Source organism: Alternaria ventricosa, assembly GCF_023758065.1.
Source record: "Alternaria ventricosa strain BMP 2768 chromosome Unknown scaffold_4, whole genome shotgun sequence".
NCBI classification, from domain to species: Eukaryota; Fungi; Ascomycota; class Dothideomycetes; order Pleosporales; family Pleosporaceae; genus Alternaria; species Alternaria ventricosa.
Genome location: NW_026055684.1, coordinates 1,635,284 through 1,660,928, shown reverse-complemented (window position 1 = coordinate 1,660,928; position 25,645 = coordinate 1,635,284). Strand labels below are relative to the sequence as shown.

At 54.0% G+C, this 25,645-nt stretch overlaps 9 protein-coding genes across 9 annotated transcripts; 7 read left to right on the top strand and 2 right to left on the bottom strand.

Moving 5' to 3' along the window:
- Positions 1–109: 109 nt before the first annotated feature.
- J4E93_003237 (uncharacterized protein) lies at positions 110–1,685 on the top strand (the record flags this gene model as incomplete). The annotated part of the gene is made up of 2 exons (XM_049341177.1): positions 110–1,227; positions 1,280–1,685. The coding sequence occupies 2 exons, from the start codon at positions 110–112 to the stop codon at positions 1,683–1,685; spliced, it is 1,524 nt and encodes a 507-aa protein (XP_049202059.1).
- Positions 1,686–2,217: 532 nt separating this feature from the next.
- J4E93_003236 (uncharacterized protein) lies at positions 2,218–3,967 on the bottom strand (the record flags this gene model as incomplete). The annotated part of the gene is made up of 3 exons (XM_049341176.1): positions 2,218–2,321; positions 2,741–3,421; positions 3,469–3,967. The coding sequence occupies 3 exons, from the start codon at positions 3,965–3,967 to the stop codon at positions 2,218–2,220; spliced, it is 1,284 nt and encodes a 427-aa protein (XP_049202058.1).
- Positions 3,968–4,812: 845 nt separating this feature from the next.
- Positions 4,813–10,427, bottom strand: J4E93_003235 (uncharacterized protein; the record flags this gene model as incomplete). Its single annotated transcript, XM_049341175.1, has 3 exons — positions 4,813–7,255; positions 7,667–8,021; positions 8,069–10,427. 3 exons carry the CDS (start codon positions 10,425–10,427, stop codon positions 4,813–4,815), a joined length of 5,157 nt encoding a protein of 1,718 aa, XP_049202057.1.
- Positions 10,428–11,040: 613 nt separating this feature from the next.
- DID4 (ESCRT-III subunit protein did4) lies at positions 11,041–11,952 on the top strand (the record flags this gene model as incomplete). Its single annotated transcript, XM_049341174.1, has 6 exons — positions 11,041–11,046; positions 11,095–11,309; positions 11,362–11,422; positions 11,469–11,517; positions 11,565–11,773; positions 11,821–11,952. 6 exons carry the CDS (start codon positions 11,041–11,043, stop codon positions 11,950–11,952), a joined length of 672 nt encoding a protein of 223 aa, XP_049202056.1.
- An 869-nt stretch (positions 11,953–12,821) lies between these two features.
- J4E93_003233 (uncharacterized protein) lies at positions 12,822–14,526 on the top strand (the record flags this gene model as incomplete). Its single annotated transcript, XM_049341173.1, has 2 exons — positions 12,822–14,093; positions 14,140–14,526. The coding sequence occupies 2 exons, from the start codon at positions 12,822–12,824 to the stop codon at positions 14,524–14,526; spliced, it is 1,659 nt and encodes a 552-aa protein (XP_049202055.1).
- A 468-nt stretch (positions 14,527–14,994) lies between these two features.
- Positions 14,995–16,321, top strand: J4E93_003232 (uncharacterized protein; the record flags this gene model as incomplete). The annotated part of the gene is made up of 6 exons (XM_049341172.1): positions 14,995–15,162; positions 15,213–15,336; positions 15,389–15,538; positions 15,584–15,940; positions 15,987–16,096; positions 16,142–16,321. 6 exons carry the CDS (start codon positions 14,995–14,997, stop codon positions 16,319–16,321), a joined length of 1,089 nt encoding a protein of 362 aa, XP_049202054.1.
- Positions 16,322–19,961: 3,640 nt separating this feature from the next.
- Positions 19,962–21,457, top strand: J4E93_003231 (uncharacterized protein; the record flags this gene model as incomplete). The annotated part of the gene is made up of 2 exons (XM_049341171.1): positions 19,962–20,571; positions 20,622–21,457. The coding sequence occupies 2 exons, from the start codon at positions 19,962–19,964 to the stop codon at positions 21,455–21,457; spliced, it is 1,446 nt and encodes a 481-aa protein (XP_049202053.1).
- A 307-nt stretch (positions 21,458–21,764) lies between these two features.
- J4E93_003230 (uncharacterized protein) lies at positions 21,765–23,414 on the top strand (the record flags this gene model as incomplete). Its single annotated transcript, XM_049341170.1, has 1 exon — positions 21,765–23,414. The coding sequence occupies one exon, from the start codon at positions 21,765–21,767 to the stop codon at positions 23,412–23,414; it is 1,650 nt and encodes a 549-aa protein (XP_049202052.1).
- A 666-nt stretch (positions 23,415–24,080) lies between these two features.
- On the top strand, positions 24,081–25,424 carry J4E93_003229 (uncharacterized protein; the record flags this gene model as incomplete). Its single annotated transcript, XM_049341169.1, has 1 exon — positions 24,081–25,424. The coding sequence occupies one exon, from the start codon at positions 24,081–24,083 to the stop codon at positions 25,422–25,424; it is 1,344 nt and encodes a 447-aa protein (XP_049202051.1).
- Positions 25,425–25,645: the final 221 nt, after the last annotated feature.

The window sequence follows — 25,645 nt, the reverse complement described above, 5'->3', positions numbered from 1 at the left end:
TCTTGATTGCCTTGAGACTAACTTTGCGCATTGCAGAAACGAATCAAGCCCGTACCTCCAAGTTTCACCCCCACGAACTCACGAGAGTCGATCACAACCACAAGCCAAGATGCCAGCCACACTTGAGCCAATCCGACGCGTCAAGTGTACTTACAAAGACTGCAACATGTCCTTCGAGACGGAGAAGATCATGAAGAACCACAAGAAGCACACTGATGAACACGAGTACTGTCACAAATGCGATGAGGACTTTGATACTTTCGAGGACTACGCCATGCATAAGATCACGCGTCCGGAAGAGCACAACCTGGCATGTCGCGTCTGCGGTGACGAGTTCAAGAGCAAGTCAGGTCTCAAGCGCCATATCGAGCTCAACCACAAGGTCAACCAGAAGCTCACTTGCATCGGCTGCCAGAAGTCATTCTACCGCGCATGCCTCTTCATCGAGCATCTTGAGTTCGGCCACTGCGACGTCATTTCCGCAGCCCAGTTTCAAGGCCACATTGTTCACAAACATCTGATTACAGATTTGTTGAAGGACGGCCAGCAATTGACTCGCTTTCTGCAGAAGACGTCCAAGTACGAGGCAGCCATCGACGATGATGTTCGGAGGACTGGAGTATCGCTTGATGACGATCCTTTAGACGACGAGCATGAGATAGGAGACGTCAAGTACGAGGCGATCAAGCCGGAGAAATCCGAAGATGAGGATCCCCCAGTCTTCTATGGCCGGTACCCTCCTCTTCCCTCTCAGGCTAAGTCCATTCCGGACGTAGACGCGGCAATCGCGCCGATGATGGAGGGCATCTCTCTTAACGGAGATGCTGACAATGACTCCGATTGTTCAACAGCCGTTGGATCTCCTGTCGTCACTGGATATCCTGCACGTACTAGTTCTCTTCCCGGACACTCTCATCAAGGTCAGAGTTGCTCTTCTGTCCATGACGATTCGGCCGTTCAGAGTTCAAACACCCAGCCGTCCAGTCGCCAAACCAAGGTCTGGGGCTCGCGCAAAGGCAAGACAACAAGCTCTGTCCTGTTCCCCAACGCTAAGCCCAAGGCCCCTCCCAGCGACTTCTCCATCTCTGCCCACGACGAGATCATGGAAAAGGAGCACGGTCCCAACCTCCTCAGCGATCGTTTCTGGGATCCCATGAGTGACGACTGGAACCCCGACCGGTTCTATGACCCTATCGTCAGCAAGTACTTCTGTCCCTTCATCTGCGAGTAAGTCCATCATCCCATCCTCAGTCCCCTTCCCTCTCTAATCCAACCCTAGACAATCCTTCCCCATCCCAAGCGACCTCAACACGCACATCCTAGGCGATCACCGCATAACCCGCATGAAATGCCCCAAGTGCCTCAAATACTTCAAACACGCCACCGCACTCATGGCGCACTGCGAGTCGCGCGGCGCCCGCTGCAATATCAACCAGACGGACGACTTCGGCATCTTCCTCGACCAAATGTCCGGCGGCTTCTTGGGCGTCGAGGAGAAGATTCGGCCTGATCACCTTAATACGCGTTCTGTTATGATCCAGAACTCTGAGACCGGCCATATGGAGTTGTACAAGCCGCCGGTTGCGAGCTATCTGCAGTATGCGGTGACCACGCCGCCGGATTGGAAGGATCCGGTTAGGCAGGGTGTAACGATTGGGGGCATGGGCGGGGGATCGCGGTGGTGAAGTGAGGTGATGGTGGTGCGGTAGGGATGGGATGGAGTTTGTGTGTGTGGCTTTGGTGACAAAAACCCTGAGACGAGATTGACTACCTCAGGGACCAGTCGGTATCTGGTGGATTGCACATGGCATTATCAAGGTGGCACTAGTTATTATTTCCCCCAATCGGAGTGCTTCACTGTGCTCTCCCGGGTCGATCGATCATGATGGTATATAGAGAAAAGGTACCCAACTTAGCAGTAGAAAAATGCAGTTTTCCGAAGCACCTCATACACGCAAAAAAACCGAACAAGTCTGGAGCCTACATCGACGCCAGGTCATCTATCTTGTATGCTTCCAGGTTAATGTAGGCTGCAGGCCTGTTCGGTTTTTTTCTTTGGTGGACATGAAAGTTGAATACTTGGTATGTATGCTCCATCGATTCTGAGTGCAGAGGCCGTTGATTGTAAACCACACAATTCGCATATCATCTTTTTTTATCTCAACTACCCACTTCCGCATCTACATGATCCGTCCCACCGCCATCTCCGCCATCATATTAGGCAAATGACTTGGATTCAGACTCCTCTTGCTCGGCGCGTCCGTCGTCGTGAGATTGAGGCTTCCCATATCGCACCATGAGACTCCGTTTGTTGTGATGGGCTATTAAGAATGTCGTTAGCAAACCCATACTCCCCACCAGATACAACCCAAGATGGGCATGGATAGAAGGGGGATAAAACTTACCAAACAGCTCAAATGCTTGCACCAACTACACGTATTCCTCCACTCATAAAAGTTCCGCAACAGCAGAATAAATCCGATAAACACCGCCACCAGCCCGCCCGCACGGACAAGCCACCACGCCCACCAGAGCGGCTTCCTCCCCTTGAAGAAGCCCACGGGCTGTTTCGCAAACGCCGTAATCTTGCTATTGCTAGTCTTTGGTTTACTGCCCTCATCTCCGTCCGCACCGAGAGATGCAGAATGAGCTAGAGGAGCCGTGTCTACAGTCGCATACGGGGGTTCACTCTGGCCCGTGCGTGCACGGAGAGATTCAGGAGAATGGATAATGCAGATACCCAGTACGATTCCCATGAGGAAGCCGCCGATGTGGGAGAAATTGTCCAGACCAGGGAGTAAGCCGATGACGAAAGCGATGGCCATGTCGAGGAGGAGGAAGAGGAGGTCTTTGACGGGACTGCGGCGTGTAGACCAATTGTACAGTAAATCCAGCATGGTGAGTGCGAGGACGCCGAAGAGGGATCCTGATGCGCCGACGGAAGTAATGCCGTCGGGGGCATAGTTGCCGCCGAGCACGAAACCGAAGATGCCAGCGGAGAAGTATACAAGTGCGAAGCGGAGGGGACCGATTTCCTTTTCCATGTCGCGGCCTAGTGTCCACTGGAGGAGCATGTTGAAGCCAATATGAATAAGTCCTGCGTGGAGGAAGATGGGCGTAATGAAGCGCCACCACTGGTTGGGTTCGTGGCTGCGGTCTTTGAAGTCTGTGACGGAGGTTTGGTCGGGGACGCCGCTGCCCATGCCGCAGAGTTCGGCGAGGGTACATTTGTTGTCTGTGAGGGTCGTCGTGTTGGGGCAGGGCCAGGCTACGACGGGGCCTGGTTGCGCTTCGATGACGCGCTTGATGTTGTGCATGCAGGGTGTGAAGCGCGCGCCCATGTTGATGAGGACGTAGGGCGAGGGACCGATCATGATGTTGAAGTTGGGTTTCGTTTGGATGGGACTGCCTGTTAACATGCCTGGGGGTTGTTAGTCTGTTTCTTATACTGACAGGTGCCAGACGTACCATTCTTGATCAGTTCTCCCACGAATACACCGACTTGCACCGCCGTAAGAATGTACACAACCCACGTCACCCTCCCACTGAACATGCCTTTCTTCTTTTTACTCTTTCTCCGCCTTGGTTCTACGCCCATGCCATAGTACTCTGGGTCACCATTATACCGCGTCGGACTGCTGCCATCCATCTTCGGTTGGTTCTGAAGCGGTATTGCGTTCTGGTCGGCAAACGGGTCTGGTTGCCGCGCGTACGGGTCGTTGATGTGTGCCGTCGAGCTATATTGTGTGGGAGGCTGGTATGAGGTATTCGAATACGATGTATCGATGGGGTAGCCGCCGAGGGCTCCGCTGCTTGCGGTTTGGGTTGGGTAGGGCCGGTCGCCAAAGGGCGTGCTGACGGGCGAGATGGAGTGTTGCGTATGGTTGCTGGGTATCGGCGGCAGAGGCCCATCGTTCCTGTCATGCGACTGCCCTTGGGTGTTGCCGTAGTAGTCGTTGGCCGCCATGATGGGCAGGCACTTGTGATATTAGGAAGGCGCGAATGTGCACAACTTGATGCGCAACAGTAGCACGAGTACGTCGTGTCGAAGGGCGCAATACAGGTGAGGTCGGCACTGTCGAACAATGAAGTTGTGGGGTAGACGAAGGGTTTGGCCTTGCTTAAGCTGGGGGGCGTGCGACGAGTCGTCTCCGGAACAAGCCTCGCGCAAGCCTTGTGTAAGTCCAGGGGTTCCTTCGGCGTCTCGGAAACACGAAAGAGGAACAAGAAGAACACGTTAATCCAAAAACTCAGGCACCCGTTGTTATATGCACCAACGCCAGCACACAATGCAGCAACGAAGCGAATGTAGGAAACGAGAGGCTGAGGGTTGCGGTTTGCGTATGCAGAGACCGACCGGGGCAGAAAGCGAGTGATGCTCAGCCCCAGCTGTGGAACCGGTAATGGATGCTGTACCCTACAACCTAGCGTCTAAGCGGCGATCTGTGGCGTAGACGTGCTAATAATAACTGCCGCACACCTTGGAATCACCGACATACACTGAATTGACGTAGAAAGTGGCAATGTGAATGTACGATGTATCTAGTTTTAGTTGTCACAAGTATGCGACTGCGCGCTGGCATGGAACCACGTGCAAACCCCTGGAGCTCGTGGCAGTTACCGTTGCGCTGCTGCTGCCACTGCGGAAAGTGGAGCTGGCAGACGCACTAAAAGGCATAAGATCCACTTGTTTACGCGGACAGTGAGACATGCGTCACCTACATCATCAGGTATGCATGCTGATCCCAAGATCCTCTCCTGATGATGCTGATGCAAAATGCGAAGAATGTTACTGTATTCAAGCTATCTAGCCTACAACGGCGGTAAGCTCTCTCTGCAATTCGGACACATAAGTCGATATCGCATCCACCCTTCCAGACACCCAGTATGGAATATGTGCCGACAAGGCGTAACCATGTACTGCCTTCTTTGTAGAATCATACTCGTCCCACCCATCCCAGCCACGCTGTTCTCGTCAGCCCCTGCGGGTATGACGGGGACTTCGATGTCGTTGGCGCAGATACTGCAGTCGAATACTTTCTTGCCTTTGGATTTGGATTCGCCAGAGGCTTTGGAGGATTCGCTCTCGGGGGCAGAGGCGTCGATTGTGGTGGGTGAGTCTGTCGAGGTCGTGATGTTGAGAGGCATCGTTGCGCCTTCTTCGTCTTCGCGCAGAATGGGGTGGTAGTCGTATGCGGGGGGTGCCCATCCGTCTCTGATGAAGAAGCGTGGACCTAACATTTCCTGGCTCACCAACACTACCACTTGAACCCACACCCAACCTGCGAGGAAACCCATTGCTCTCCAGTCTGTTTTTGAAAACAGCACATTGTCGTCTTTCATGTAGAAGTATGCAACAGGCGCGATGCGGGCCACGCTTGTTCCTACAACGTAGTCCCAGCGTAGTGCTCGCCGGCAGTTGCGCATGATGTTTCTGTAGATTTGCGGTGCCCAGAACGAGAGATAGACGAAAGTGATAACGTCGAAGTAGATCGCGCGGTAGGTTGTGCGAGCAGTTCCGAAATGTATTGTTACAAAGAACAGAACTATGAGCATAAGGCAAAAGCGACTGTAAAGTGCACCAAGCTCGGCCCGAGGGTTCGCATTTGTCGTCGCAGCGCCGGCCGGGGTGGGCGTATTGTTTGGCTCTGGAGTGAGGTCTTCGTCGGGGTCGTCCTGGTCTGGTGCAATGATGATGGGGGTAGGTGGACGTGGCGGCGGTCGAGCGGCAGTAGCTGGCAGAGGTAGTCCACCGTCAGTGGGCGGTGACGGAGCTGCAGCCTCGGGAGCCGGAGTCGGAGTCGCAGTGGTGGTTGCAGGACTTCGTTGTCGCTCCTGGCGGGCTCTCTCCGCTGCTTGTACGGACCAGATATCCATCAAGAAGCGAAGGTGTGTCAGTACAGAGAAAAGCGCTATGAACGCAATACTGTAGAGCGCCAACTGTGCCGTACCGAGGAAGAAGTACATGAAGATGAGTATCAAGAATGTGAAGCCATCTCCAAGGGCCATCATAGCAATGGTATAGAAGCTGACCCGGCTGCGCATGGACGGCGTTGCGGTCTCCTTCATCTGCTTGAGGGTAAAAGACAGCTGAAACGCAAGACTGATGGCAAAGGCGAGGATTCCGTGTCTCGCGCGGACATTGAAGTCTTCCGTCTTGGATCCGACCAGATGCATGGCTTCCGATGGCGGGAAATCTGGAGGACCCTTTGACTCAATCACGAAACCACAATCTGGAGAGAAGCCGACCATAGACATGGCGTGGGGGATATTGTGTGGGATAGGAGCGCCAGTAGGGAAGCGGAGCTCGTGCTCGAGCCAGTCCATGTCGACGTTCGATTGACTTGGAAATTCCTGGAGATACAAGACAAACTCGCAGTGGTGCCCTTGGAACGTGCCTTCATTGTTGCCCTCCGCAGCGGATGTCCAGGGGTTCCAGTTCGGGAAAGCTCTCTTCTCTTGCCGTTCTATAGCTTCGTGTATCGTCCAATTGAGGAACTCCTGGGACGTCGAGTAGAAGTAGGGCGTGACCTGCAGATGAGGCAAAGCGAAGATGCCTGCAAACCGATCACTCGTAGTAGTCAGAACAGCGGTTCCACTCTTCATAAAGTGAACGCCGTGTGCGACAAACTCCCACCAGTTCCCTCCAAAGCTATCTTTGTCTCCGATGACCACTTTCGCGCTGATCTCTGATATCGTCTTGTTCGCATTTCTCCGCATTCTGTCTTCTAGCTCTGTGACGTGTATCCGCAATGGCCCACCTGCACCGGTCAAGTTCCTGTCGTATACCGCCATGTTTCCGAAGGGATCGTCGGGTATGGCCGAGGCGTTGCCCATGTCGCTGGGATGCCGTATGCGACTCAGAGGCGAGCGCGTCCATTCTCCCTGCACGTAGCCAGACAGATTCTTGTATACCGGCATGCCAGCCTCCCCCTCCTGCAGCGGTCCATCCAGCATGCGCTTCCACCCATCTCCCAGTAGTCGCTCAGACTGCGCCTTTGCCTTTTGCCTCACTGGGTCCAGCAAGTCCCACGCAAAGCCATCCTCATCCCGTAGCCCAGTGACATTGAGCCACCTGTCTTTTCTTGGGTTGAAATCGCCGTATCGCGTCCGATTCAGGATATCGAGTTGGTAGTATTCGCGCTCGATGAGCTCTCGGTAGCGGGTGCGCGCATTGAAGGTTGGCTGTTGCTGTTCGGGCGAGTTGATGAGCAGCAGCAGGATTATAAAAAAGAGGAAGGATCGAGGGTCTCTTCTAGTTTCCATCAGGGCGGTTTCGGTCGTGCATGAGCCGCCATGGAGCGGGTGGATGCAGGCAGGCGGGAATGCAACGGTAGGTAGCGTTGGACGGATGACGTGCGCAGATCCGAGGTCTCGACTCACGCGTGTCTGCTATCAACGTACAGGGTCCACGCACGACAGCTTGGCAAAAAGTAGCTTTCAAAACTATCATCATTTCACATGTTCAGAGTTTGGATGTATCTATCTATCGATTTCGGCCAAAGGGCAAGAGGGGTATTGGGTCAATTCTATGTACACCGAGAAAGCAGGCAAGATTACTTTATCATGGCCTATCGTAAACACCTGCAAACGCCTCCATGCTGAACCTTTTCGTCGTACGCGTAAGCCGTGACTCTTTCAAATAGCATAAGGGCATAACATCTACTGCATCGGGCTGCTAATCGCTGGTGGCGCGGCCTCCAGGTCAACACGCTGGACAGTCTGGCGCAGGTCGTTGCTGCTGCGGACGAGGTTGCCGAAGTACTTGCGAGCGATTTCGGTTTCCGCCTTGAGCTTCGTTGTCTCCTCCTTCTGCAACTGGAGCTTCTCGACGTTCCTCTGCAGACCGATACGCACATCGTTAGCAGGGCCCTTGAGTGCGCGGCGAACCTCGGAGCTGATGCGAAGGGCGTTGGAGTGTGTGTAGTCGATCGCTGACAGCTGTTGAGATAGCTTTGCGCTGAGACGGTGAGGTAGCGACTTGGGCACGGAAGCCAGGACGTATGATACTCCGAGAGCAACTAGAGACGTTAGCATAGATCAGATAACGGCGAAAGGATGTGCTTACCACCAGCGATGAGACCGGGAATGATCAGTCTCCTCATGTTGCTCGTACCCATCACCTTTGCAGCACCGAGGGCACCGTCTAGCCAGCCGACGCCACCGACCAACCTGCCACCTACTACACCGGCAACAGTCATGGCCATACCAGCACCGGCAGCCTTTTCTTGTCGTTCCCATAGACTGGCAACATCGAAGAAGTCCCATAGGTCGATGTCGATGTCGACCTGGCGGGCGAGAGCGTGCACTGACTTCCTAAACATCCTCTCTGGGCGGAACATGACATCGGCATACAGATTGTTACCAAGGTGCAAAACACCCAAGTTCTTGATGCCGTTGTAGCCTTGTACCGCTTGGGTTCGTGCATGCTCTTCGCACATGCGAACCGCTTCAGTGATTTCGTGGAGCATGGAGTCTCTGATATCCTCGGCGTACTGGTAAGCTGAGAAGAGGCCAGGGTATTCAATGCCAAGATCCTGCTCTGCCACCCTAGCGATAGAGTTGTTGAGCGTGTCCCGGGTGTGGCCATAGACGTCTGATGTTGTGTCTTCTACCATACGATCAACTGCCTCTCCGGCTTCTGTCCGTGACTTCTTTGACTCTTCAAACTCGGGCTCGAGCGCCTGAATCTCCTTGGTGACACGGTCCAATTCGCTCTGGGAGACATCTCGGTTGACAGTGGCGAGATTGTTCATGTCTCCTAGGACGTTCAGGAGATAGGTCTTCGCGGGTGCCAGCTTGGATCGTGCCCTCTTCTCCAGTACGAAACGTCGCAACGAAGCCTCGAGGTCAGCAAAGTCGCGCTGCTTCTCTGCTTCCTTGCCCTTTCCTTTGTCAGACGGGTCGTCGTCGCCATCGTCATCTGGGGGACTCCCTCCTCCACCCATGGGAATGGCGTTACTGGAGACGAAGTGTACCAGTTCGCTGGATTCCTTGAATGTGGCGGGACTGAGATTAGCGACCTGCTTCAGAATCATTTCCTGGCAGCGGTTCTGATCGCGGATGGTGTCGAAGCCGTTGACCACCATGAACATGTATGCCTTCTCTCGCGCTGCGGTGAAGATGAAGTTCTTGGCGGACTCGGTGAAGTGGTTGGCGGCAGAAACGACGAAGACGACAACGTCAATCTCTTCCTGGCGGGCAAAAACGGCGGTTGTCTTGAGAGAGTCGGCGTTCAGACCCGGAGCGTCGATGAGAGCGATGTCAACCACTCCGTTGTTGAGGAGAGATTCATCCACGTCCCGAATGTCCTTGACGTAGATCTTGCATTGCGAGAAGTGGTCGTTGTCGATGACGATCTTCTCAAGGTCCTTCAAGTCGAATACAACATAGGTGCTCTCGTCGTTGCGGTTGTATGTCGAGCCGATGGGGATCGCGTGGACCTCTTCTACTCCGCCGTTCTCTCTGAAGTCAAGCACCTCGCAGAATATGCTTGTGCAGGGCTGCTGGTCTTCGGGAAGGACCTTGCGTCGGAGGAGGGCGTTGCAGAAGGTCGACTTTCCAGCGTTGAGATCTCCGGTAACCAGGACCTTGCTCGATGTGTCTTCGATACGCTCCTTGAGAGAGAAGAGGTGGCGTATGCTCTGTTGGATCTGGCCGTCAAGGAGAGAGGCAACAGAGTTCTTCTCGAGCGAGTGTACCAGGTCTGTCTGGTTCCGGCCTCCCATGCGCAGTTCCAACTTCAAGACGGAGAAGTCGTGAGCCAGCTGTGGTGTGACCAGTCTGGGCTCCTCCTTGCGTTTCTGTTCGGCGGCTGAGCTCGATTCGCCGAAGTCGTCTCCAATCGTCGTGCCCGCTCGGCGGGGTCCTCGCGGTCGTTCGGGGGAGCGCATGTCGGGGTCGAAATTGCCCATGGCAGACTGCGTGTGCTGCAGGCCGGGCCGTGATTCGTTGCGGAGATGTGCTTTTTGCTTTTCTGCCACCTGGACCGAGGGGTAGTGGGCCGGCCATTTCAGGTTCATCTCTTGGAAACTCTTCAGCGTCTCGATGGTGCCAGCAATTGCACGGCCGAGGGCGTTCTTGTTCTGGTTGTAGCGCAGTTGCAGGACATGGCTGCGCTGGCGTTCGTGTTCGGCGTTCCCTGACCCGGCAGACAGCATAGGTGATGGCCTGTCTTCGCCAATGTTAGACCGCCAATTCATGCCGCTGCCTTCGCCGTCTTGCATACTTCCGCCGTAGCCAGAGTCCTCGTCGAGCATCGAGACGAGGCGGGCGGCGGCGTCGCTCGTGGTGCTGCCGCCGCCGACCGTCATGTATCCTGGTCCAGCATTCCGGCGCGGGACGAAGTCGTCGGACTGGCCACGGCGGCCGCTGCTGGAGGACTCGCCGGGCGAGGAGGGTCGGCCGTTGCGTCGATCGGGATTCATCGAGGTGGTTCGGGGGGTTGCGCTATGAGGAGGGGCGCATGTCGTGATAGATGCGGAGGGGCGGATGTGTTGGTGTGGAGAGAGGCGGTGTCGAGAAAGAATATGCTGAGACAACGTCAGAGTTGGTGTGCACACGCCACCTCGCACCGAAACAGGGATTGGCTGTCGTGACAGCTACACGCCCACCAGGGCACTACCGCGGCATACACGTGTGCAGCGATTTCACGTCAATCTTTGCACGTCTGGCTGGGCGCTGTTCAGTGAGTGAATTATTTGGGTGAATTGGTATACTATAATGGCGCTTGCTTAAAGGAGGGCAAGTGGTAGATAATTCCCTCGAGGCTCGGCATCGCCATACCTGCGTCTGCGTATCTTGCCCTCCACGCCTCAACCCGGCCGAACATCAAATGACATAATCGGGCAAGGCAGCCACTTTTGCAACTTGACGTCTCCGATCTCCTCCCGTACAAACACTCGCCTGTTCAGAGCTGGTCTCTTCCTTTAGTCTTGTAATCTGAACGAAGTGGTCGGTCGTGTCGCGCTACCCGCCGCACCCACATCTCCAAGTCTACCCCAGGATCCTCCACAAACCTCGCCCAATCTAGTCGCGACCATGAACGTATGTATACCTACTCGTATACATAGCCCATGCTGACAAATCTGGAAGATCGTAGAATGGGCCTTCGGAAAGCGTATGACGCCGGCGGAACGGTTGCGGAAACACCAGCGCGCACTCGAGAAGACGCAGCGAGAGCTAGACCGCGAGCGCGTGAAGCTTGAGAACCAGGAGAAGAAGCTAGTCGCAGATATCAAGAAAAGCGCAAAGAATGGGCAGATGGGCCCTCTGCGCATCCAGGCAAAGGACCTGGTGCGCACACGGCGGTATGCCGAGCCGCTGTCGCATTGCTGATAGGACATGGCTAACGTACGCAAGATACATCCAGAAGTTCTACCAGATGCGCACACAACTGCAGGCGATTTCGCTGAGGATACAGGTATGGCGGATGCCTACTAGGGGCGGACATGGCTGACTCCAGGCAGACCGTACGCAGTAACGAGCAGATGATGCAATCTATGAAGGGCGCCACAAGTGAGTATACATCTACACCTTTCACTAGACTAGTCTAACATGGGCAGCGCTGCTCGGAAGTATGAACAGGCAGATGAACCTCCCCGCGCTCCAACGGATTGCCATGGAGTTTGAGAAGGAGAACGACATCATGGACCAGCGGCAGGAGATGATGGACGACGCTATAGACGATGCCACTGGCATGGAAGACGAAGAGGAGAGCGAAGACGTCGTCAACCAGGTCTTGGATGAGATAGGCATCGATCTTGGCCAGGCTGTGAGTACTCTATCACTACCAAGACCGCAATCGCTAACGTCGCATAGCTTGGCGAGACGCCCAGCGGACTGCAGAAGAACGCAGTACCTGAAGCTAGGGTGGCGCAGGCTGTTGGCGGCGGCGGAGCTGACCCTGATGACGACGACCTCCAGGCACGCTTGGACAGCCTGAGAAGGTGAGGTGAAGTGCTAGTACCAGAAGCAACTTCGCCATGCCCGCGCAGCATTCTTGGCTCGGTGTCAGCATGCATTGATATCAGGCCGACGGCTCGAATAGAGGGTTCACTCTTGATCACGTCAAGAGACAGTGCAATATGCGTATGAAGATCTGATGATCTCAAATTTCCGCTTTTCATGTTGCGGGATAGTCATGGCCGGCGGTTGTACATAGACATGTTAGTCAATTCAAGCCGGCTCCACCGTGCGCGCCGGTCTGCATGCGCGTGAGCCTAGATCGTGCTGATCCGCAGCCCAAAACCCTGGATTTGCTTTGGGTATGCTAGCCTTTGGTGATATAGCAGAGTCACAGGACCGTGTATTTGGCCTGCGCCGTCGCCTCCATTCACACCCGCGCAGTACCTAGCGGGGTCGCCTTGGTGAGTCGAGTACCTGCACAATTGATCCCCGCACTTCCACAACAAGCAGTCGGGTTCCCATTGCTCGCGCTGTCTGCCACTCACTACCTATCCGCCCACGCTATCTCGACGATCGTCCAATCTCAACCCTGGAACGTGCCCGCGCCTTGTCATCTTTTCGCAGTGTCAAGCCTTCTCTTGCGCCAATTGATATTTCCGGCTGCTCGCCCCGCCATACACCCTCGACGTCATCACACCTAGCACCGACAACTCCCACGACTCCTCCCCTTGCATCCGTCTACATCTTTCCTACATTCTTGTCCCTCGAGCCCCGCTTATCTCATCCGCGAATCCGCCGCCGCCTCGGCCGCCCCATCTGCATCGCCGCCACTACCCAGTCTCCAAACGCCAGCGCCATCCTCCAAGCTGGCAGGTAACAGGCGTCGGAGCGCCCAGGGAGGCTTGCTCTCGAAAATGTTTGGCAATGCAAAGGACGACGAGAGTCCCGCCGTCGACACCCCTGCCAACCATGACGCGCCCAAACCCGCAGCCCCAGCGACGGACAACGCAGCTGCTGCACCGACAAACACAACCAGCAACGGCTCCGCTTCCATAGATCGCAAACCCAGTGACGCTTCCGCCCCCACCGAGAGAAAACGACGGAGTAGTGGCGTATCGCGTGCCCGCGACATGTTCTCGAGCGCGAAACAGTCGCTACATCTCGGCGGCTCTTCTCCCACCAACACCTCCAACAACACCATGACCGAAAAGGCCGCCCCCCAGACGCCTATGCAGAAGCTGGGCAAGTCGGATGCTGCCCTCAGTGTCCCTCAGGGCTCCCTCAACAACTCTGCCGGCGAGTCGGCGCCCGGCCCACGATCTACCTTCCGCGTCGGTGTCACAGAGGATAAGAACAAGAAGTGCAGACGAACGATGGAGGATACCCACGCATACCTGTACAACTTCCTGAGCACCCCCGCACCCTCGTATGCCGCCGACAAGGCCCGCGCCATCTCCGACGCCAGCTCCACTCAGTCGGACCCTCTGTCGCAAGCCGTAGTTGAGACGGACAACGGATACTTCGCCATCTTCGACGGACACGCCGGAACCTTTGCTGCCGACTGGTGTGGAAAGAAGCTTCACCTGATCCTGGAAGAGACAATCCGGAAGAACCCCAACACCCCGATACCCGAGCTGCTCGATCAGACCTTCACCGTCGTCGACCAGCAGTTGGAGAAGCTTCCTTTGAAGAACAGTGGTTGTACCGCAGTCATTGCAGTTCTGAGGTGGGAGGACCGAGTACCTAACGCGCAATCGTCCACCGGCTCAGTGCTCTTCGCACCCGCGGCTGTATCGGCTATCAAGCATGCAGGCGAAGGCGGCGAGGCTGCCGATTCCGCTGTGGAGCCCGCGGCTGAACAGCAAGTCGAGGCGAGGTTACGCAACGAGGCCAGCCGACAGCGCGTGCTGTACACCGCCAACGTAGGTGATGCGCGTATCGTCCTCTGCCGCAATGGCCGAGCGCTGCGCCTCTCCTACGACCACAAGGGCAGCGACGAGAACGAGGGACGCCGTGTTGCTAGTGCCGGCGGCTTGATTCTCAACAACCGCGTTAACGGCGTCCTTGCTGTCACACGAGCACTGGGCGATGCCTATATGAAGGACCTGGTCACTGGACACCCGTACACCACTGAGACTGTGATTCAGGCCGAGCAGGACGAGTTTCTCATTCTCGCTTGCGATGGTGTAAGTAATGCAGTCACAAATTCATGACATTTGCTAACAGCTATAGCTCTGGGATGTCTGTTCCGACCAGGAAGCCGTCGACCTAGTCCGCCAAGTTCACGATCCGCAAGAAGCATCCAAGAAGCTCGTCGACTACGCCCTCGCACGCTTTTCGACCGACAACCTCTCCTGTATGGTCGTTCGCTTCGACAATAAGGCTCTCCGACAGCGCAAGAACGACGCCGCGATGGGTGTGGACGGTGACCAGTCGACCATGAAGGGCGGCATCACCGAGGCAGACGCCATCGTGGCACAAGCGAAGAAGTCAATCGGCGAGCCAGAGATGCCAGTCGAAGCAGCGGCGCAGGAGATTATCATGGAGGAGGCCGAGGCTGAGCCCGGTCCTGAGCTCAACTTGGACGCTGCAAAGGCAGCCAGGAAACACGACGCATAGTGTGGATGGGTCACGACTTGGCATATGGATACTATGAATGGGGCGAATATCTTGGAAGGGCAGACGGCGTGCAACGTTCATGGACAGATGGCGGCAGTGTATGATTTCTAGCGTACCTGGGGATCCTTTGGGACCAGGTTTCTTCCGGGTGCATTCCCTAAGGTTAGCCGTATCTCAGAGCTGAGCGCTTCAATGTAATCAAAGCAAGCAAGCAAAGTCACAATGAGCCTGACATACGTGTATATTTGTTGTCTGTTGTATGCTACATCATTGTTTGCCCCGCGTGTTTGCGCATTGACATTCCAGGTCCACGATGCGCTAATGACGATCGTGGGGCCTCTACCTGCACCGACTTTCACCGCATTCAAGAAATCCTGCGTCTACTAGCCTCCTTCCCGCTGCATCTACCCCCGAAGCTTGGATCACTGGAGTCACGCTCATGCGGCTCCGAGGAGCAACGCGATAATCATGTCGGGCGTCGACACGGCAGACTCTACGACCAACGCCCTCCCGAGCGATGCGCGACCCGCCTTTGTGACGCCGAGGGACCTGCTCCAACAGTCCCGAGCGCCTTTACCCCCGAAAGAGCAGCCGCGCCAACTTTCAGCTGTTGACCGCGAGCAGCTGGACGGCCTGGTATGAAGTCTGGATCGCGGACAGTCGCTGCGGTAGCTGACAAGAGCTAGAGAACCATCAGAGCTTTCCTCAAGGCCAGAACGAGCTACGATGTCCTTCCTATAAGCTATCGCCTGATCGTCTTCGACACGGCGCTACTGGTGAAGAAGAGTCTGAACATACTGAACCAGAATGGTGAGCTCCGACATTGGATATAGAAGCAAGAGCGAGCTGACGGTCTGTGTAGGAATCGTCTCAGCGCCGCTATGGGACTCCAAGTCATCTACCTTTGCCGGACTCCTCACAACATCAGACTACATAAACGTCATACAGTACTATTGGCAGAACCCAGACGCGTTGGCGCGGGTCGACCAGTTCCGCCTGAACAGTCTGCGAGGTAAGCGCTCGCCTTCGCATACCGCACACAAGCTCACACAGACAGACATCGAGAGATCTCTGGGCGTCAAACCCATAGAAACCATATCCATCCACCCCGACCGACCCGTATACGAAGCATGCCGCAAGATGCTCGAGTCGCGCGCCCGGCGTATCCCCATTGTCGACAGCGATGACGAGACACGTAGAACCATGGTCGTTAGCGTCATTACTCAATACCGTATATTGAAGTTCATCGCCGTGAACGTCAAGGAGACGCAGAAGCTGCGGAAGCCGCTGAAGGAGCTCAATGTTGGTACATACGAGGATCTCGCGACTGCATCGATGGACACACCGGTCATGGACGTCATTCACATGCTTGTTAAGAAGAGCATATCAAGTGTGCCCATCTTGGACAGAGCCGGTAGGTGGCAGTGCTGGATTACGGTGAACTTGGCTAATATCACCAGGTACGGTGCTGAACGTGTTTGAAGCCGTCGACGTCATTGCACTTATCAAGGGCGGTGTATACGACGACCTCAATCTCACAGTCGGCGACGCGCTATTGAAGCGCTCAGACGTACGTTTCCCCATCTCCATTAACTTACTCTTCTAACAATCCCAGGACTTCCCCGGCATTTTCACCTGTTCTCTCAACGACAACATGTCCACCCTATACGACACGATCCGCAGGTCGCGCGTCCACCGCTTCGTCGTCATCGACGAAAACAGCAAGCTCAAGGGCATGGTGACGCTAAGCGACGTTCTCGAGCACACGCTACTGGAAGGCATGGAGGACGAGTAGAACGACGCGATCCTAGACCACTTGTCAGCGAGCCATGTAAAGAGTCTTAGACTGCATGAGCAGAGAATGAGGAGGTGCGATGACTGAGATGACTGAATGTCTTGGTGGTAGGACTGAAGGCATGTTTTGGGAATGAATCAAGATATCATATAAGGCGTTCTGGGAGGAATAAGTGCGCGACTTCGAGTCATGAAGGAGGTCTAGCGAGTCAATATTAACATATTATGAATTCTTCTCAAGTCTCTAAGGTGACTTCGCGTCCAGCGCCCACTTTCTAATGGTATCTCGAATAGCATAAACGCCGGGTATTCCCAGAACAACAATAACTCCCTCTCTCCAGGCGCCTCGAACCAATCGCAACATCTCGACTCTACGCTCCCTCCTCCTCACTCACATCCTCACTACTATCCCCATCCCCCTCCCAACTAGTCTCCGCATTTACCAACTCCAAAATTTGCTCTCCCCTAGCCTTACTAACCTCACCCCTCTCCACCGCCCCCTGTACAAACACCTCAAACTCGTCTTTCCCCATGACTTCCTGCCCCTCCTCAGGAAACAGCTGCGCAGACACCTTTTCCGCAATGGCGGCTGGAATGCGGCCGGCGGCGCTTTGCACGGCGAGGCCGAGGACGAGGCGCGCAGTCCGGATTAGGTGCGTGTCTGTTTGGCTGGTAGTGGTTGAGGTCGAGAGGGCACGGTGGAGGAGGAGGATTGTTGTGCGGGAGTCGGGGGAGGAGGGTGGGCTGGTGGTGGTGCTGGGGAGGGAGGAGTTGGTGGGAAGGGGGAAGTCGGCGGTATTTGAAAGAGGGTTTTCGATTTCAGTTGTTGGTGTGGATAGAGGTGATGGGGAATGGCGGATGACAGTTGTCGTGGGCGAGGGTTGCGGTGTGATTTCTGAAAGCGGGTTTTCGATTTCAGTTACTGGTGTGGATAGAGGTGATGGTTGTGCAGCGGTCCCGGGCCGTGAACGGGGACTTCTGATATGGACAATTGTTGTCGGCGTATCCGCGAGGGGGTCCCCGATCTCAGTTACTGGTGTGGATAGCGGTGATGGTGATGGGGTAGTCTGAATAGCGGTACCAGGCCTAGAAAGAGGTTGCCGGATGTGAATAGTAGTCGGCGAGGCTTGCAACATTGCTACAGCGGTTGCGGGGATATTCTCGCCTATGACTGACTTGTTGGGTGTGATTTCAGAGCTTCTTGGGGATATGTACCTAGTGAAGCCGGTGAAGCCGGATGGTACGCGGGCACGGGAAGGCGTTGCTGGACTAGTTGGGCGGGACGGTCGGTAGTAGGGGATGGGGAGGGAGTAGTTTATTGGACTGGTTGACGGTGAGGTGCTCGTTGGGGTGTCTTGGGGGAGTGGCGTGGATTCGAAGAGAGATGGGGAGAAGGAGAAGCTGGAATGAGAGCTCGGTGTCGATGTAGATGCTGAGTCGCTGCCGGTATCAAGAGGGTGAGGTCGGGTGGTGGAGATGGGGATGAAAGCGATTGGCTGTAGGAGCGATATGTTAGTGATACCATGGGGCAAAGAGATGAGGGTATAGGGAGACTTACATCAATCTGTGGTGCTTCATCCGAGATATCCAACGGTGAGGGTGTTCGCTCAGCCCAGTCTTCTTCCTGGACCGACGCATGCTTTTCACTACATTCTTCACATCCAAAATCCCTGCAATGGAAACCCGATGTTAGCAATCCGCCATCAATGTACGGGAGTATAGATTCGGGTAAATCGCACCTCTTGCACCGTCCATGGTGGAACTTGTGACTGCAGCTTGTCCTCATTGAGGTCCTGGGGGTAGAAGCAGAAGACGAGGACTTGAGATCAAGGTGGAGAAGATCGAGCAGGAAGGTTTTAATACGGCAGTAGCGACCGTGAGCTATGCAGTCCTGTAGTTCCAGGGGGGTCAGGGTGGCGTGCGATGCTGTCGCATATGCTGGATCTGAAGCCTTGATTGGTGAAGGAGGGAGAGACGGTGAGTATAGATCTAGGAAAGATTGCGAAGGCGATGTAGGGGTTGGCGGCTCGGAAGGTATCGAGCATAGTGTGTGTGCGCTTGCGACTGTGAAGACGCTGCTTCGATCCCGTCTATGTCGAGCATGTTTGCGGCGTGCGTCTTCTTTTGGCTCGAAGCCGTTGCCGAATCTGAAGTCGTATCGTAGCTCGCCCTTCCTGTGGTGTGGCCTGTATTTGGATTCTGGGGTAGTTGATCCAGAGATGGTGCGGCGAGGCCTCGTAGGCGTGGTGTTGATATGGTAGTTGTGATTCATGAAGCTGTCTGAGCGTCGGAGTCGTTGTATGTCAACGTCAGACATACTCCGGATCTTAGGCTGCCGGCGATGGTAATTAGTCTCTGAGGTAGGCAGGGGAATGAGGTGAGGGTATGTTGACAGCTTGTGGGTTGTGGCCTCCATGACTGCGGGGATAGAGGGTTCTGAGGTGGAAAGTAGCGTTGAGCTAGGAGTGTAGAGAGAGTGTAAGTACCTTTGTTCGCCCGAGGTCGCAATGCTGGACTGAACTGATGGATGAATGAAGGCTCAGATGCCTTGTTTTGGTCCGATTGCACATCTGCTGACCCCAAATTACTGTAGAAAGGGTCCGAAAGAGGTCGAGACATTCACTGCCTTCATCTTGCTCCAAAGAGCACACATTGTTGCCCTCACTAGCGTGTGAAGAATGACCGCGTCCTAAAAAGATCATTTCAAAGTCGCTACCTTCGATGGTCGTCGTTGTGTGCATGATGTCAAAGCAATAGCGTCTTTGTTCAGATAGATCGCCTAGCCCATGGCGACGGGACAATGACTTTATGAAGCGTACGTCGTTATTAAACCTGGTTCTGTCTTACCGCAGGAATAGAATGTAAGGTTCGCGTCATTTTGCTGAAACCTGTCATCCTAAGATGATTGATTGCACTCGTAACTTAGTTTGGGTGTAAGCTGAAGAGGCCGTGTTACAACACATTGCGCAGAGCCTTGAGTAAAGTTCAACGTTTGTTTCACGTCGTTCTGGAAGGCGGATGGAATCGGCAGCAAAGTTTGAACGTCGTCGAAGCGATCGATTGCACCATTATGTGACGATAACCGTTGCTGTCACTGTCAAACTCAAGTGCTCGTTACTTCCTCGTTGACCGGTTGGGTGGTTGGGTGGTTGGGTGGTTGGGTGGTTGGGTAGTTGAAACCCGGCTGCCGCCTGGCGCCGGCAAACTGCCCGCCCCACTTTCCAACCACCGCTTTCCAAACTTTACACGCCCAACCATTGTGTATATCTTGTATGCGCATACAATATCCGTCTCCTGCCACGGGCGAGATGAGAATGGAGATGATGGGCGCGTTCTTTGGTGATGCCGCCCTTCGAAGCACGCGCGCCCTTTGCCTACCAACTTCAACTTCTCGCAGCCAACAACACTGACCGTGAAGACGCGCGAGCGGGATTGCTACGGTCAGTATCTAAAGTTCTTCGGGAAATTCTTGCTTCGAAACACACTACAATTCGTCGGCTTGTACTGCTCATCGATTAAACTTTACCGGTCGACACGTCGACAGCGCACGACAGCCACTAGACAAACGCTTGGACGTCTTTTCACCACCTGCCCGCCCTCATCATCGCGACGCTTCGAAACACCAACACCGCCTCATCAACATGAACGAACAAAACGAATCCCTTCTCTTCCGTCTCCCGCGGGAGTTGCGCGATGAGATCTACCACTACTATGTCCTTGAGGAAGACGGCTACCACCACGATGCCACGTCTGACAAGCTTCGACAGGCTAGCGGACGTCCGATCAATTTAAGTTTGCAGTATACCTGTAAGAAGACTGCGAGCGAGATGGAGGGTCTAGCTCTACAGGTGAACAGGGTTACATTCCGTACGAAGCTCGATGTGCCCGAACCTGGTAGCGAATTCTCGAACGCGCTCTTATGGAATCATCTTCTCCGTAAACGAGAACGACCTCTCCGACGTATGTTTGAACGGTCCTATACTCTGGTCACGCTCGAAGCTATACAACGCCTACGGGAGCTGCATCCGGATAGTACCGCGGCGGAGCAGATCGAGAAAGCGTTCATCAGGATGGGCGACAGGATTCACTGGCTCAGCTCCGGGACACTGTTTAACGAAGGCATAGTTTGGAGTATAGACTATACAGCGCACACAACTCTACTACAAGACTTGTTGCAAATCCTATCCACCTACCCAGAGTTCTGGCGGTTGACTTCCAAAGAGTATACCAGAGAGTCTGAAGAAAACGACAGTAGGCATGCTTCGGCTAGTCAAATTGAGTTGTTCTCTGACTTTTCACAGACGGTAGGATTGTACACGAAGATCTGGAATACCCAAATCAGGCCATTCAGACATTGATGCTTGAATGGCGCCCGGACCCATGGCGAATGCCGGATCACGCTGAACTTGACACGATCTTCGAATTTCTTCCTCGGCCGCGTGCAATTGGAAAGGAGTCTGACCGAGGGTGGCGTCAGGAAGACACGTACTATTCGGCTACCGCGGTGACTATACGATTCTTAGAGCGCTTGCCACCAGCCACTCGGGCGCATCTACGCAGTATCATTATCCAGGAAGACAGGATAAGCTTGGCACACAGGCAAACTCACGCTAGAGGCCTTATCCCTTTCTGTTGTGAAAACCTCAAGCTACGGATTGAGAGAAGAGTAGACGTATTTCTTCACCACTACTTATCCGAGCGTATGGGTTTAGACGACGGCATCGAGGAAATTGCGCCCTGGTTCGTTGAGACCAAGTTCCTCAAGAGGCTTGGGATGCCACCCGAATCCTTTCGCTTGGTTCTTCACGGGCCCACACCTCGAGCGAGCCAACGGCTGAGCGACCTTCTCATCAAGCTTGCCATTTGGGACGAGGGCTGCACTATACTCGAGCATAGATTAGGTCCCAGCTCCGATTATGTCGTCTACCCAATGCGTAGAGGCTTTGCGGACGGTGTTAAGAAGATGGTTACAGGCGAGCTTCCTGCAAGAGTTGAGGCGGATATGGGTCATGTATGGGATATCAACCAGCTCCTGGACGACCATGTTGGCGAATGGCCTGCACTCAGCGAAGACATATATGTGACGACTGCCACCAGGCATGCTGGACACGAATTATTACTTGAAGAGGACGACTAGACAAATCGAATGGAAGACTGCAGTCTCTCCATCACAAATCCCTCTACGACTCAAAAAATTAGGCTTTCGTCATACCGCTCTAAGGGTTGGGGGTACCATGGTTTGCCTCCGCCGTTGCGCCCTCGGCTGCGCCCTTGGCAGCGCCCTTGACGAATTAGACTAGTAACGACTTTCGCGTTCCATCATGTAAAAGGTCATGTCGCCCATCGCATTATAAGATTCGTTCAAAGCCTTTGCGACGCCGCTTCTGTGTCTTGTCTTTGAAGTCTCATCGCAAGCGCTTAATCCAGAGAAAACCCTCTCAACCATGGCAATGGACCCGACACCACAGAACGCGTTGGATCAGCACCAATCTCTCCTCTTCCGTTTGCCACGAGAGCTGCGAGATGACATCTACCACTACTACTCCCAAGCAAACGGCTACTACTACGACTCCACCTCTGGGAAACTTCGAACGGATGGCGGCGAGTGCATTGATCTCAGCCTTCAGTATACCTGCAAAAGAACAGCGGCGGAGATGCAGGGTATTGCCTTGGGGATTAACACAATAACCTTCCGTACGATGCTCGATCTCCCCAGGCCTTCCGACCAACTCATGAAATCCCAAATCTTCGGTCATTACATCGGTAAAGGAAGGCGTGCCATACTTAGTCGCATGCTCGAATGGACATATCCTCTAGTTACGGCCGAGGTCATGCGTAAGTTGTGCGAACGCCATCCAGCGAACCTGGCAGTCAAGAAGATGAGGGAATTGTATCGAGAGGGAGACAGTGATGGACCCATAGCGGGCGGAGACCTATGGGGTTCGTTCGAAGATGTTGTTACAGTCGATCATGACGAGTACTCAGCGGAAGCCATCGCAATTATCCGAGATTTACTGGATATCATGTCCACCGATCCTGAATTCTGGCACATGACTGCGAGCGACTTCGATGTTAACGCGAGGAGGGCCTTTTTCCTGGCAACTAAGCATTGGGCTACCCGTTGGGGGGAATTCGAGGATTATCTCACGAAGCATGTTCCCGTATACACTTCCAAGGCAGAACAGCAGCGAGTGCTACAGTGGCAACCTGACAGCTGGTTTATCCCAACAAATGATGACCTTGAGGAACTGGAAGAGCTTTTGCCTCACGACGGTGATCTTCATCCTTTCAACAGGGTACATATACGGGGAGGAAAGCGATCCTACTTCTCTGCAGCCGCCGTCGCGATTCGGTTCCTTTCACGCCTTAGCGAGTCTACACGTAGCCACCTCCGCCAGGTCACTATACTAGAAGATGAGCGCAGTGACCCCGAATCCTCCAGTCATGCAAGAGGCCTACTTCCCTTTTGCATCTCCAACACTGAGTTGAAAATCGAGAGAAGAGTAGACGTATGGCGTACCTCGCTCATCCGTACTTCGAGAGCGACCCATTGTGCAGGGAACGAACTTACAATGAAGGAGATTGGGATGTGGGTTAATGGGACAAAGGCACTGTTTGTCTTGGGGATGCCGCCTGGTTCTTACAATCTAGTCTTACACGGCCCATCACCTCTTGCAAGCCAACAAATCTGCGATGCCACTGTCAGGGTAGCAATCTGGGAGGAAGGCTGTGCAACGATCGCAAAAGCCGACCCTTTCCACGGGTACTACTCTCTCCACGTGCTTGGTGAAGGCTTCGCAGATGCGATCAAGGGGGTCATGGAAGGGAAGATTTCAGCTCGGTTCGACGCAGACATGGGGAAGGTTTGGGATATCGATCAGCTGTTGAGAAATCAAGATGGCGATTGGCCTGAGGACTTGGAAGATGTTTTCGAAATTCGCAACCTCGAAGAGCCAGCGGAAGGCTGGCGCGCTGCATGTGAGGAGCGGTTTGGGGCGTGGAAACACAGAGACTCTGTTCGACTGGACTGGGCAGAATACATGGAGGGATACGAACTGCTTCTGGAGCAGAGTGAGGTGAATGCATCCGACTAGGTAGAGAGGACGGATGGGCCGAATACACCAACATCGTCGGCAATGGCTTAACAAACTCATGGAAGGGGAAGATGAGTGACAAGGAAGCCGTTCGGGCCGATGAAGTTATGATATCTTATCTTCGTTTCCAGTCATCACACTCTATAACGATGTATGTCACCCATCTAAACTATGTTTATTCTTTTCAGATCTTCCTTGTACAATTCGGTTAGTCACCGAGGTACTGTTGAGTCTTAGACTTACATGCATTGATATTCGCTGTACCGCTTCTGTGTTCCAGATAATTCTGGTACGCCATCGCCCTTGCGCCCTTGGCAGCGCCCTTTCGCTACCATGGGGGACACACTCTCAGCTCAACATCAAAAGCTTCGCGCGACACATTTCTCCGACATACAAAAACTTTCCTAAGTCAAGATGCAGTCGAAAAAGCCCACGATCATGGACCAGCATCAGTCGGTATTCTTTCGTCTTCCTCGAGAACTACGCGACGAGGTGTATTATCACTACGTTTGGGAAGAGCAGGGATACAGTCATCGCACGGCTTCGGAGACTCTTCGGGCGACTAACGGGGACGCGGTTGGAATCAGTCTGCGATACACTTGTAAGAGGATCGCGAAAGAGATGGATGGAGTGGCATTCAAAACGAACGACATCACTTTCCGCACCATGCTCAGTCCGCCAGATATTACTGGCCATCCCACGAACGCATTCATGTACGAGCTTCTTCTCGGCGACCGTGGGTGTCGATTGAGATACATGGTACAATGGGCTCACAGCCTCATCTCGGTGGAGGTCATGCAAGAGCTGAGGAAACGATATCCATGGAGTCTTGCAGTACAGAGAATAACGGAAGAGGTTTCAAGAACCAAGAGGACCAATTTGCGATATGGATTTCTACCCACGGTGGAGACCCTAGACTTTTACGATGATGAATCTGTGCTGCAAGACTTGGTAGAGATCATGGCGACATATCCGGAGTTTTCCTATTTGACTTCGAGAGAGTACGATATAGATTCACGAAAGGCGACGGGTCCCCAGGAAGATGACGAGGACTTGCCTTCTGAGGATGAGGATTACTTTTCCGACGAATCCGACGAATCCGACAATGAGGATACGCCCTGCTACTCAAAGGAAACTCAGATGACTGTCTTGCAGTGGAAACCAAAAGCGTGGTGGATTCCAGACCGCACTGAGCTCAAAAGAGTTTTGAAGTTCCTGCCTCCGTGGCCCAAAGTGCCTCCAGAGCCGCCTTTTTACGACTGTTGGGTACCATTCATGTACTTCTCAGCAGCTGCAGTAGCTACTCGCTTTATCGAGAGGCTTTCTCCGAACATATGCAGGCAATTACGCAAGATCATTATCCAGGAGGACCGGCTGAGCGTGTCTCGATCAAAAGCCCATGCACAGGCTTTTATACCGTTGTGCATTGCGAATCCTGATCTTCGTATAGAGCGTAGGGTCGATGTCTGGTATACCGAGTTCGTGCATAAAAGCGAATATTTCAACGATTGTGCAAGCACAATAGTTGAGTCAATCGCAGTATGGATCAACGAGGTCAAGGCAGTATACCAGTTAGGTATGCCAACCGGGTGCTTCAATCTAGTCCTGCATGGACCTTCCAAAGGAGCAAGTCAGCAGCTTTGTGACGCTGTTGTAAGAGCAGCGATATGGCAAGACGGCGCTGTCGAGATAGCTCGGCGAGAGCAGCGACTGTTCGACTGGCAGAACGACGACGGTATAGCCGAAGACTTTGTCGACCTTATCAAGGAGATGCTGCGAGGGGAAATTCCGGCGAGCTTCGATGGTGCGGACACGGGCGAGATATGGGATATTGAGAAGATCCTACGCGAACACGATGGTGACTGGCCTCGTTATGTCGGGGATGTGTTTCGTCTTCAGGACTTCGACGAGCCGGATGGTGGGTGGGAAGCGGCGCGCGAGGTGTATGAAGAAAACGTCGAATGGATGGATAGAATAAACGGGTGGAGACGATTGGCCAGAGAAGCGTAGTAGTAGCAAGGGAATTATATCGGCGCGCAGACCATGCCGTTGTAATTACTACATGCCATTATGTAGACAGAGCAATGCAGTAATGTTGTAACTTTTGCTACGACTTTTACTGATCATTTGGTAACCTGGCAATAATCCGCGGGTCACAAGTTCGGCTATCAAACCGACGAGCCAATGACCTGCTATGTACATGAGTCGTACTGTGCATGCTCAACGGAATC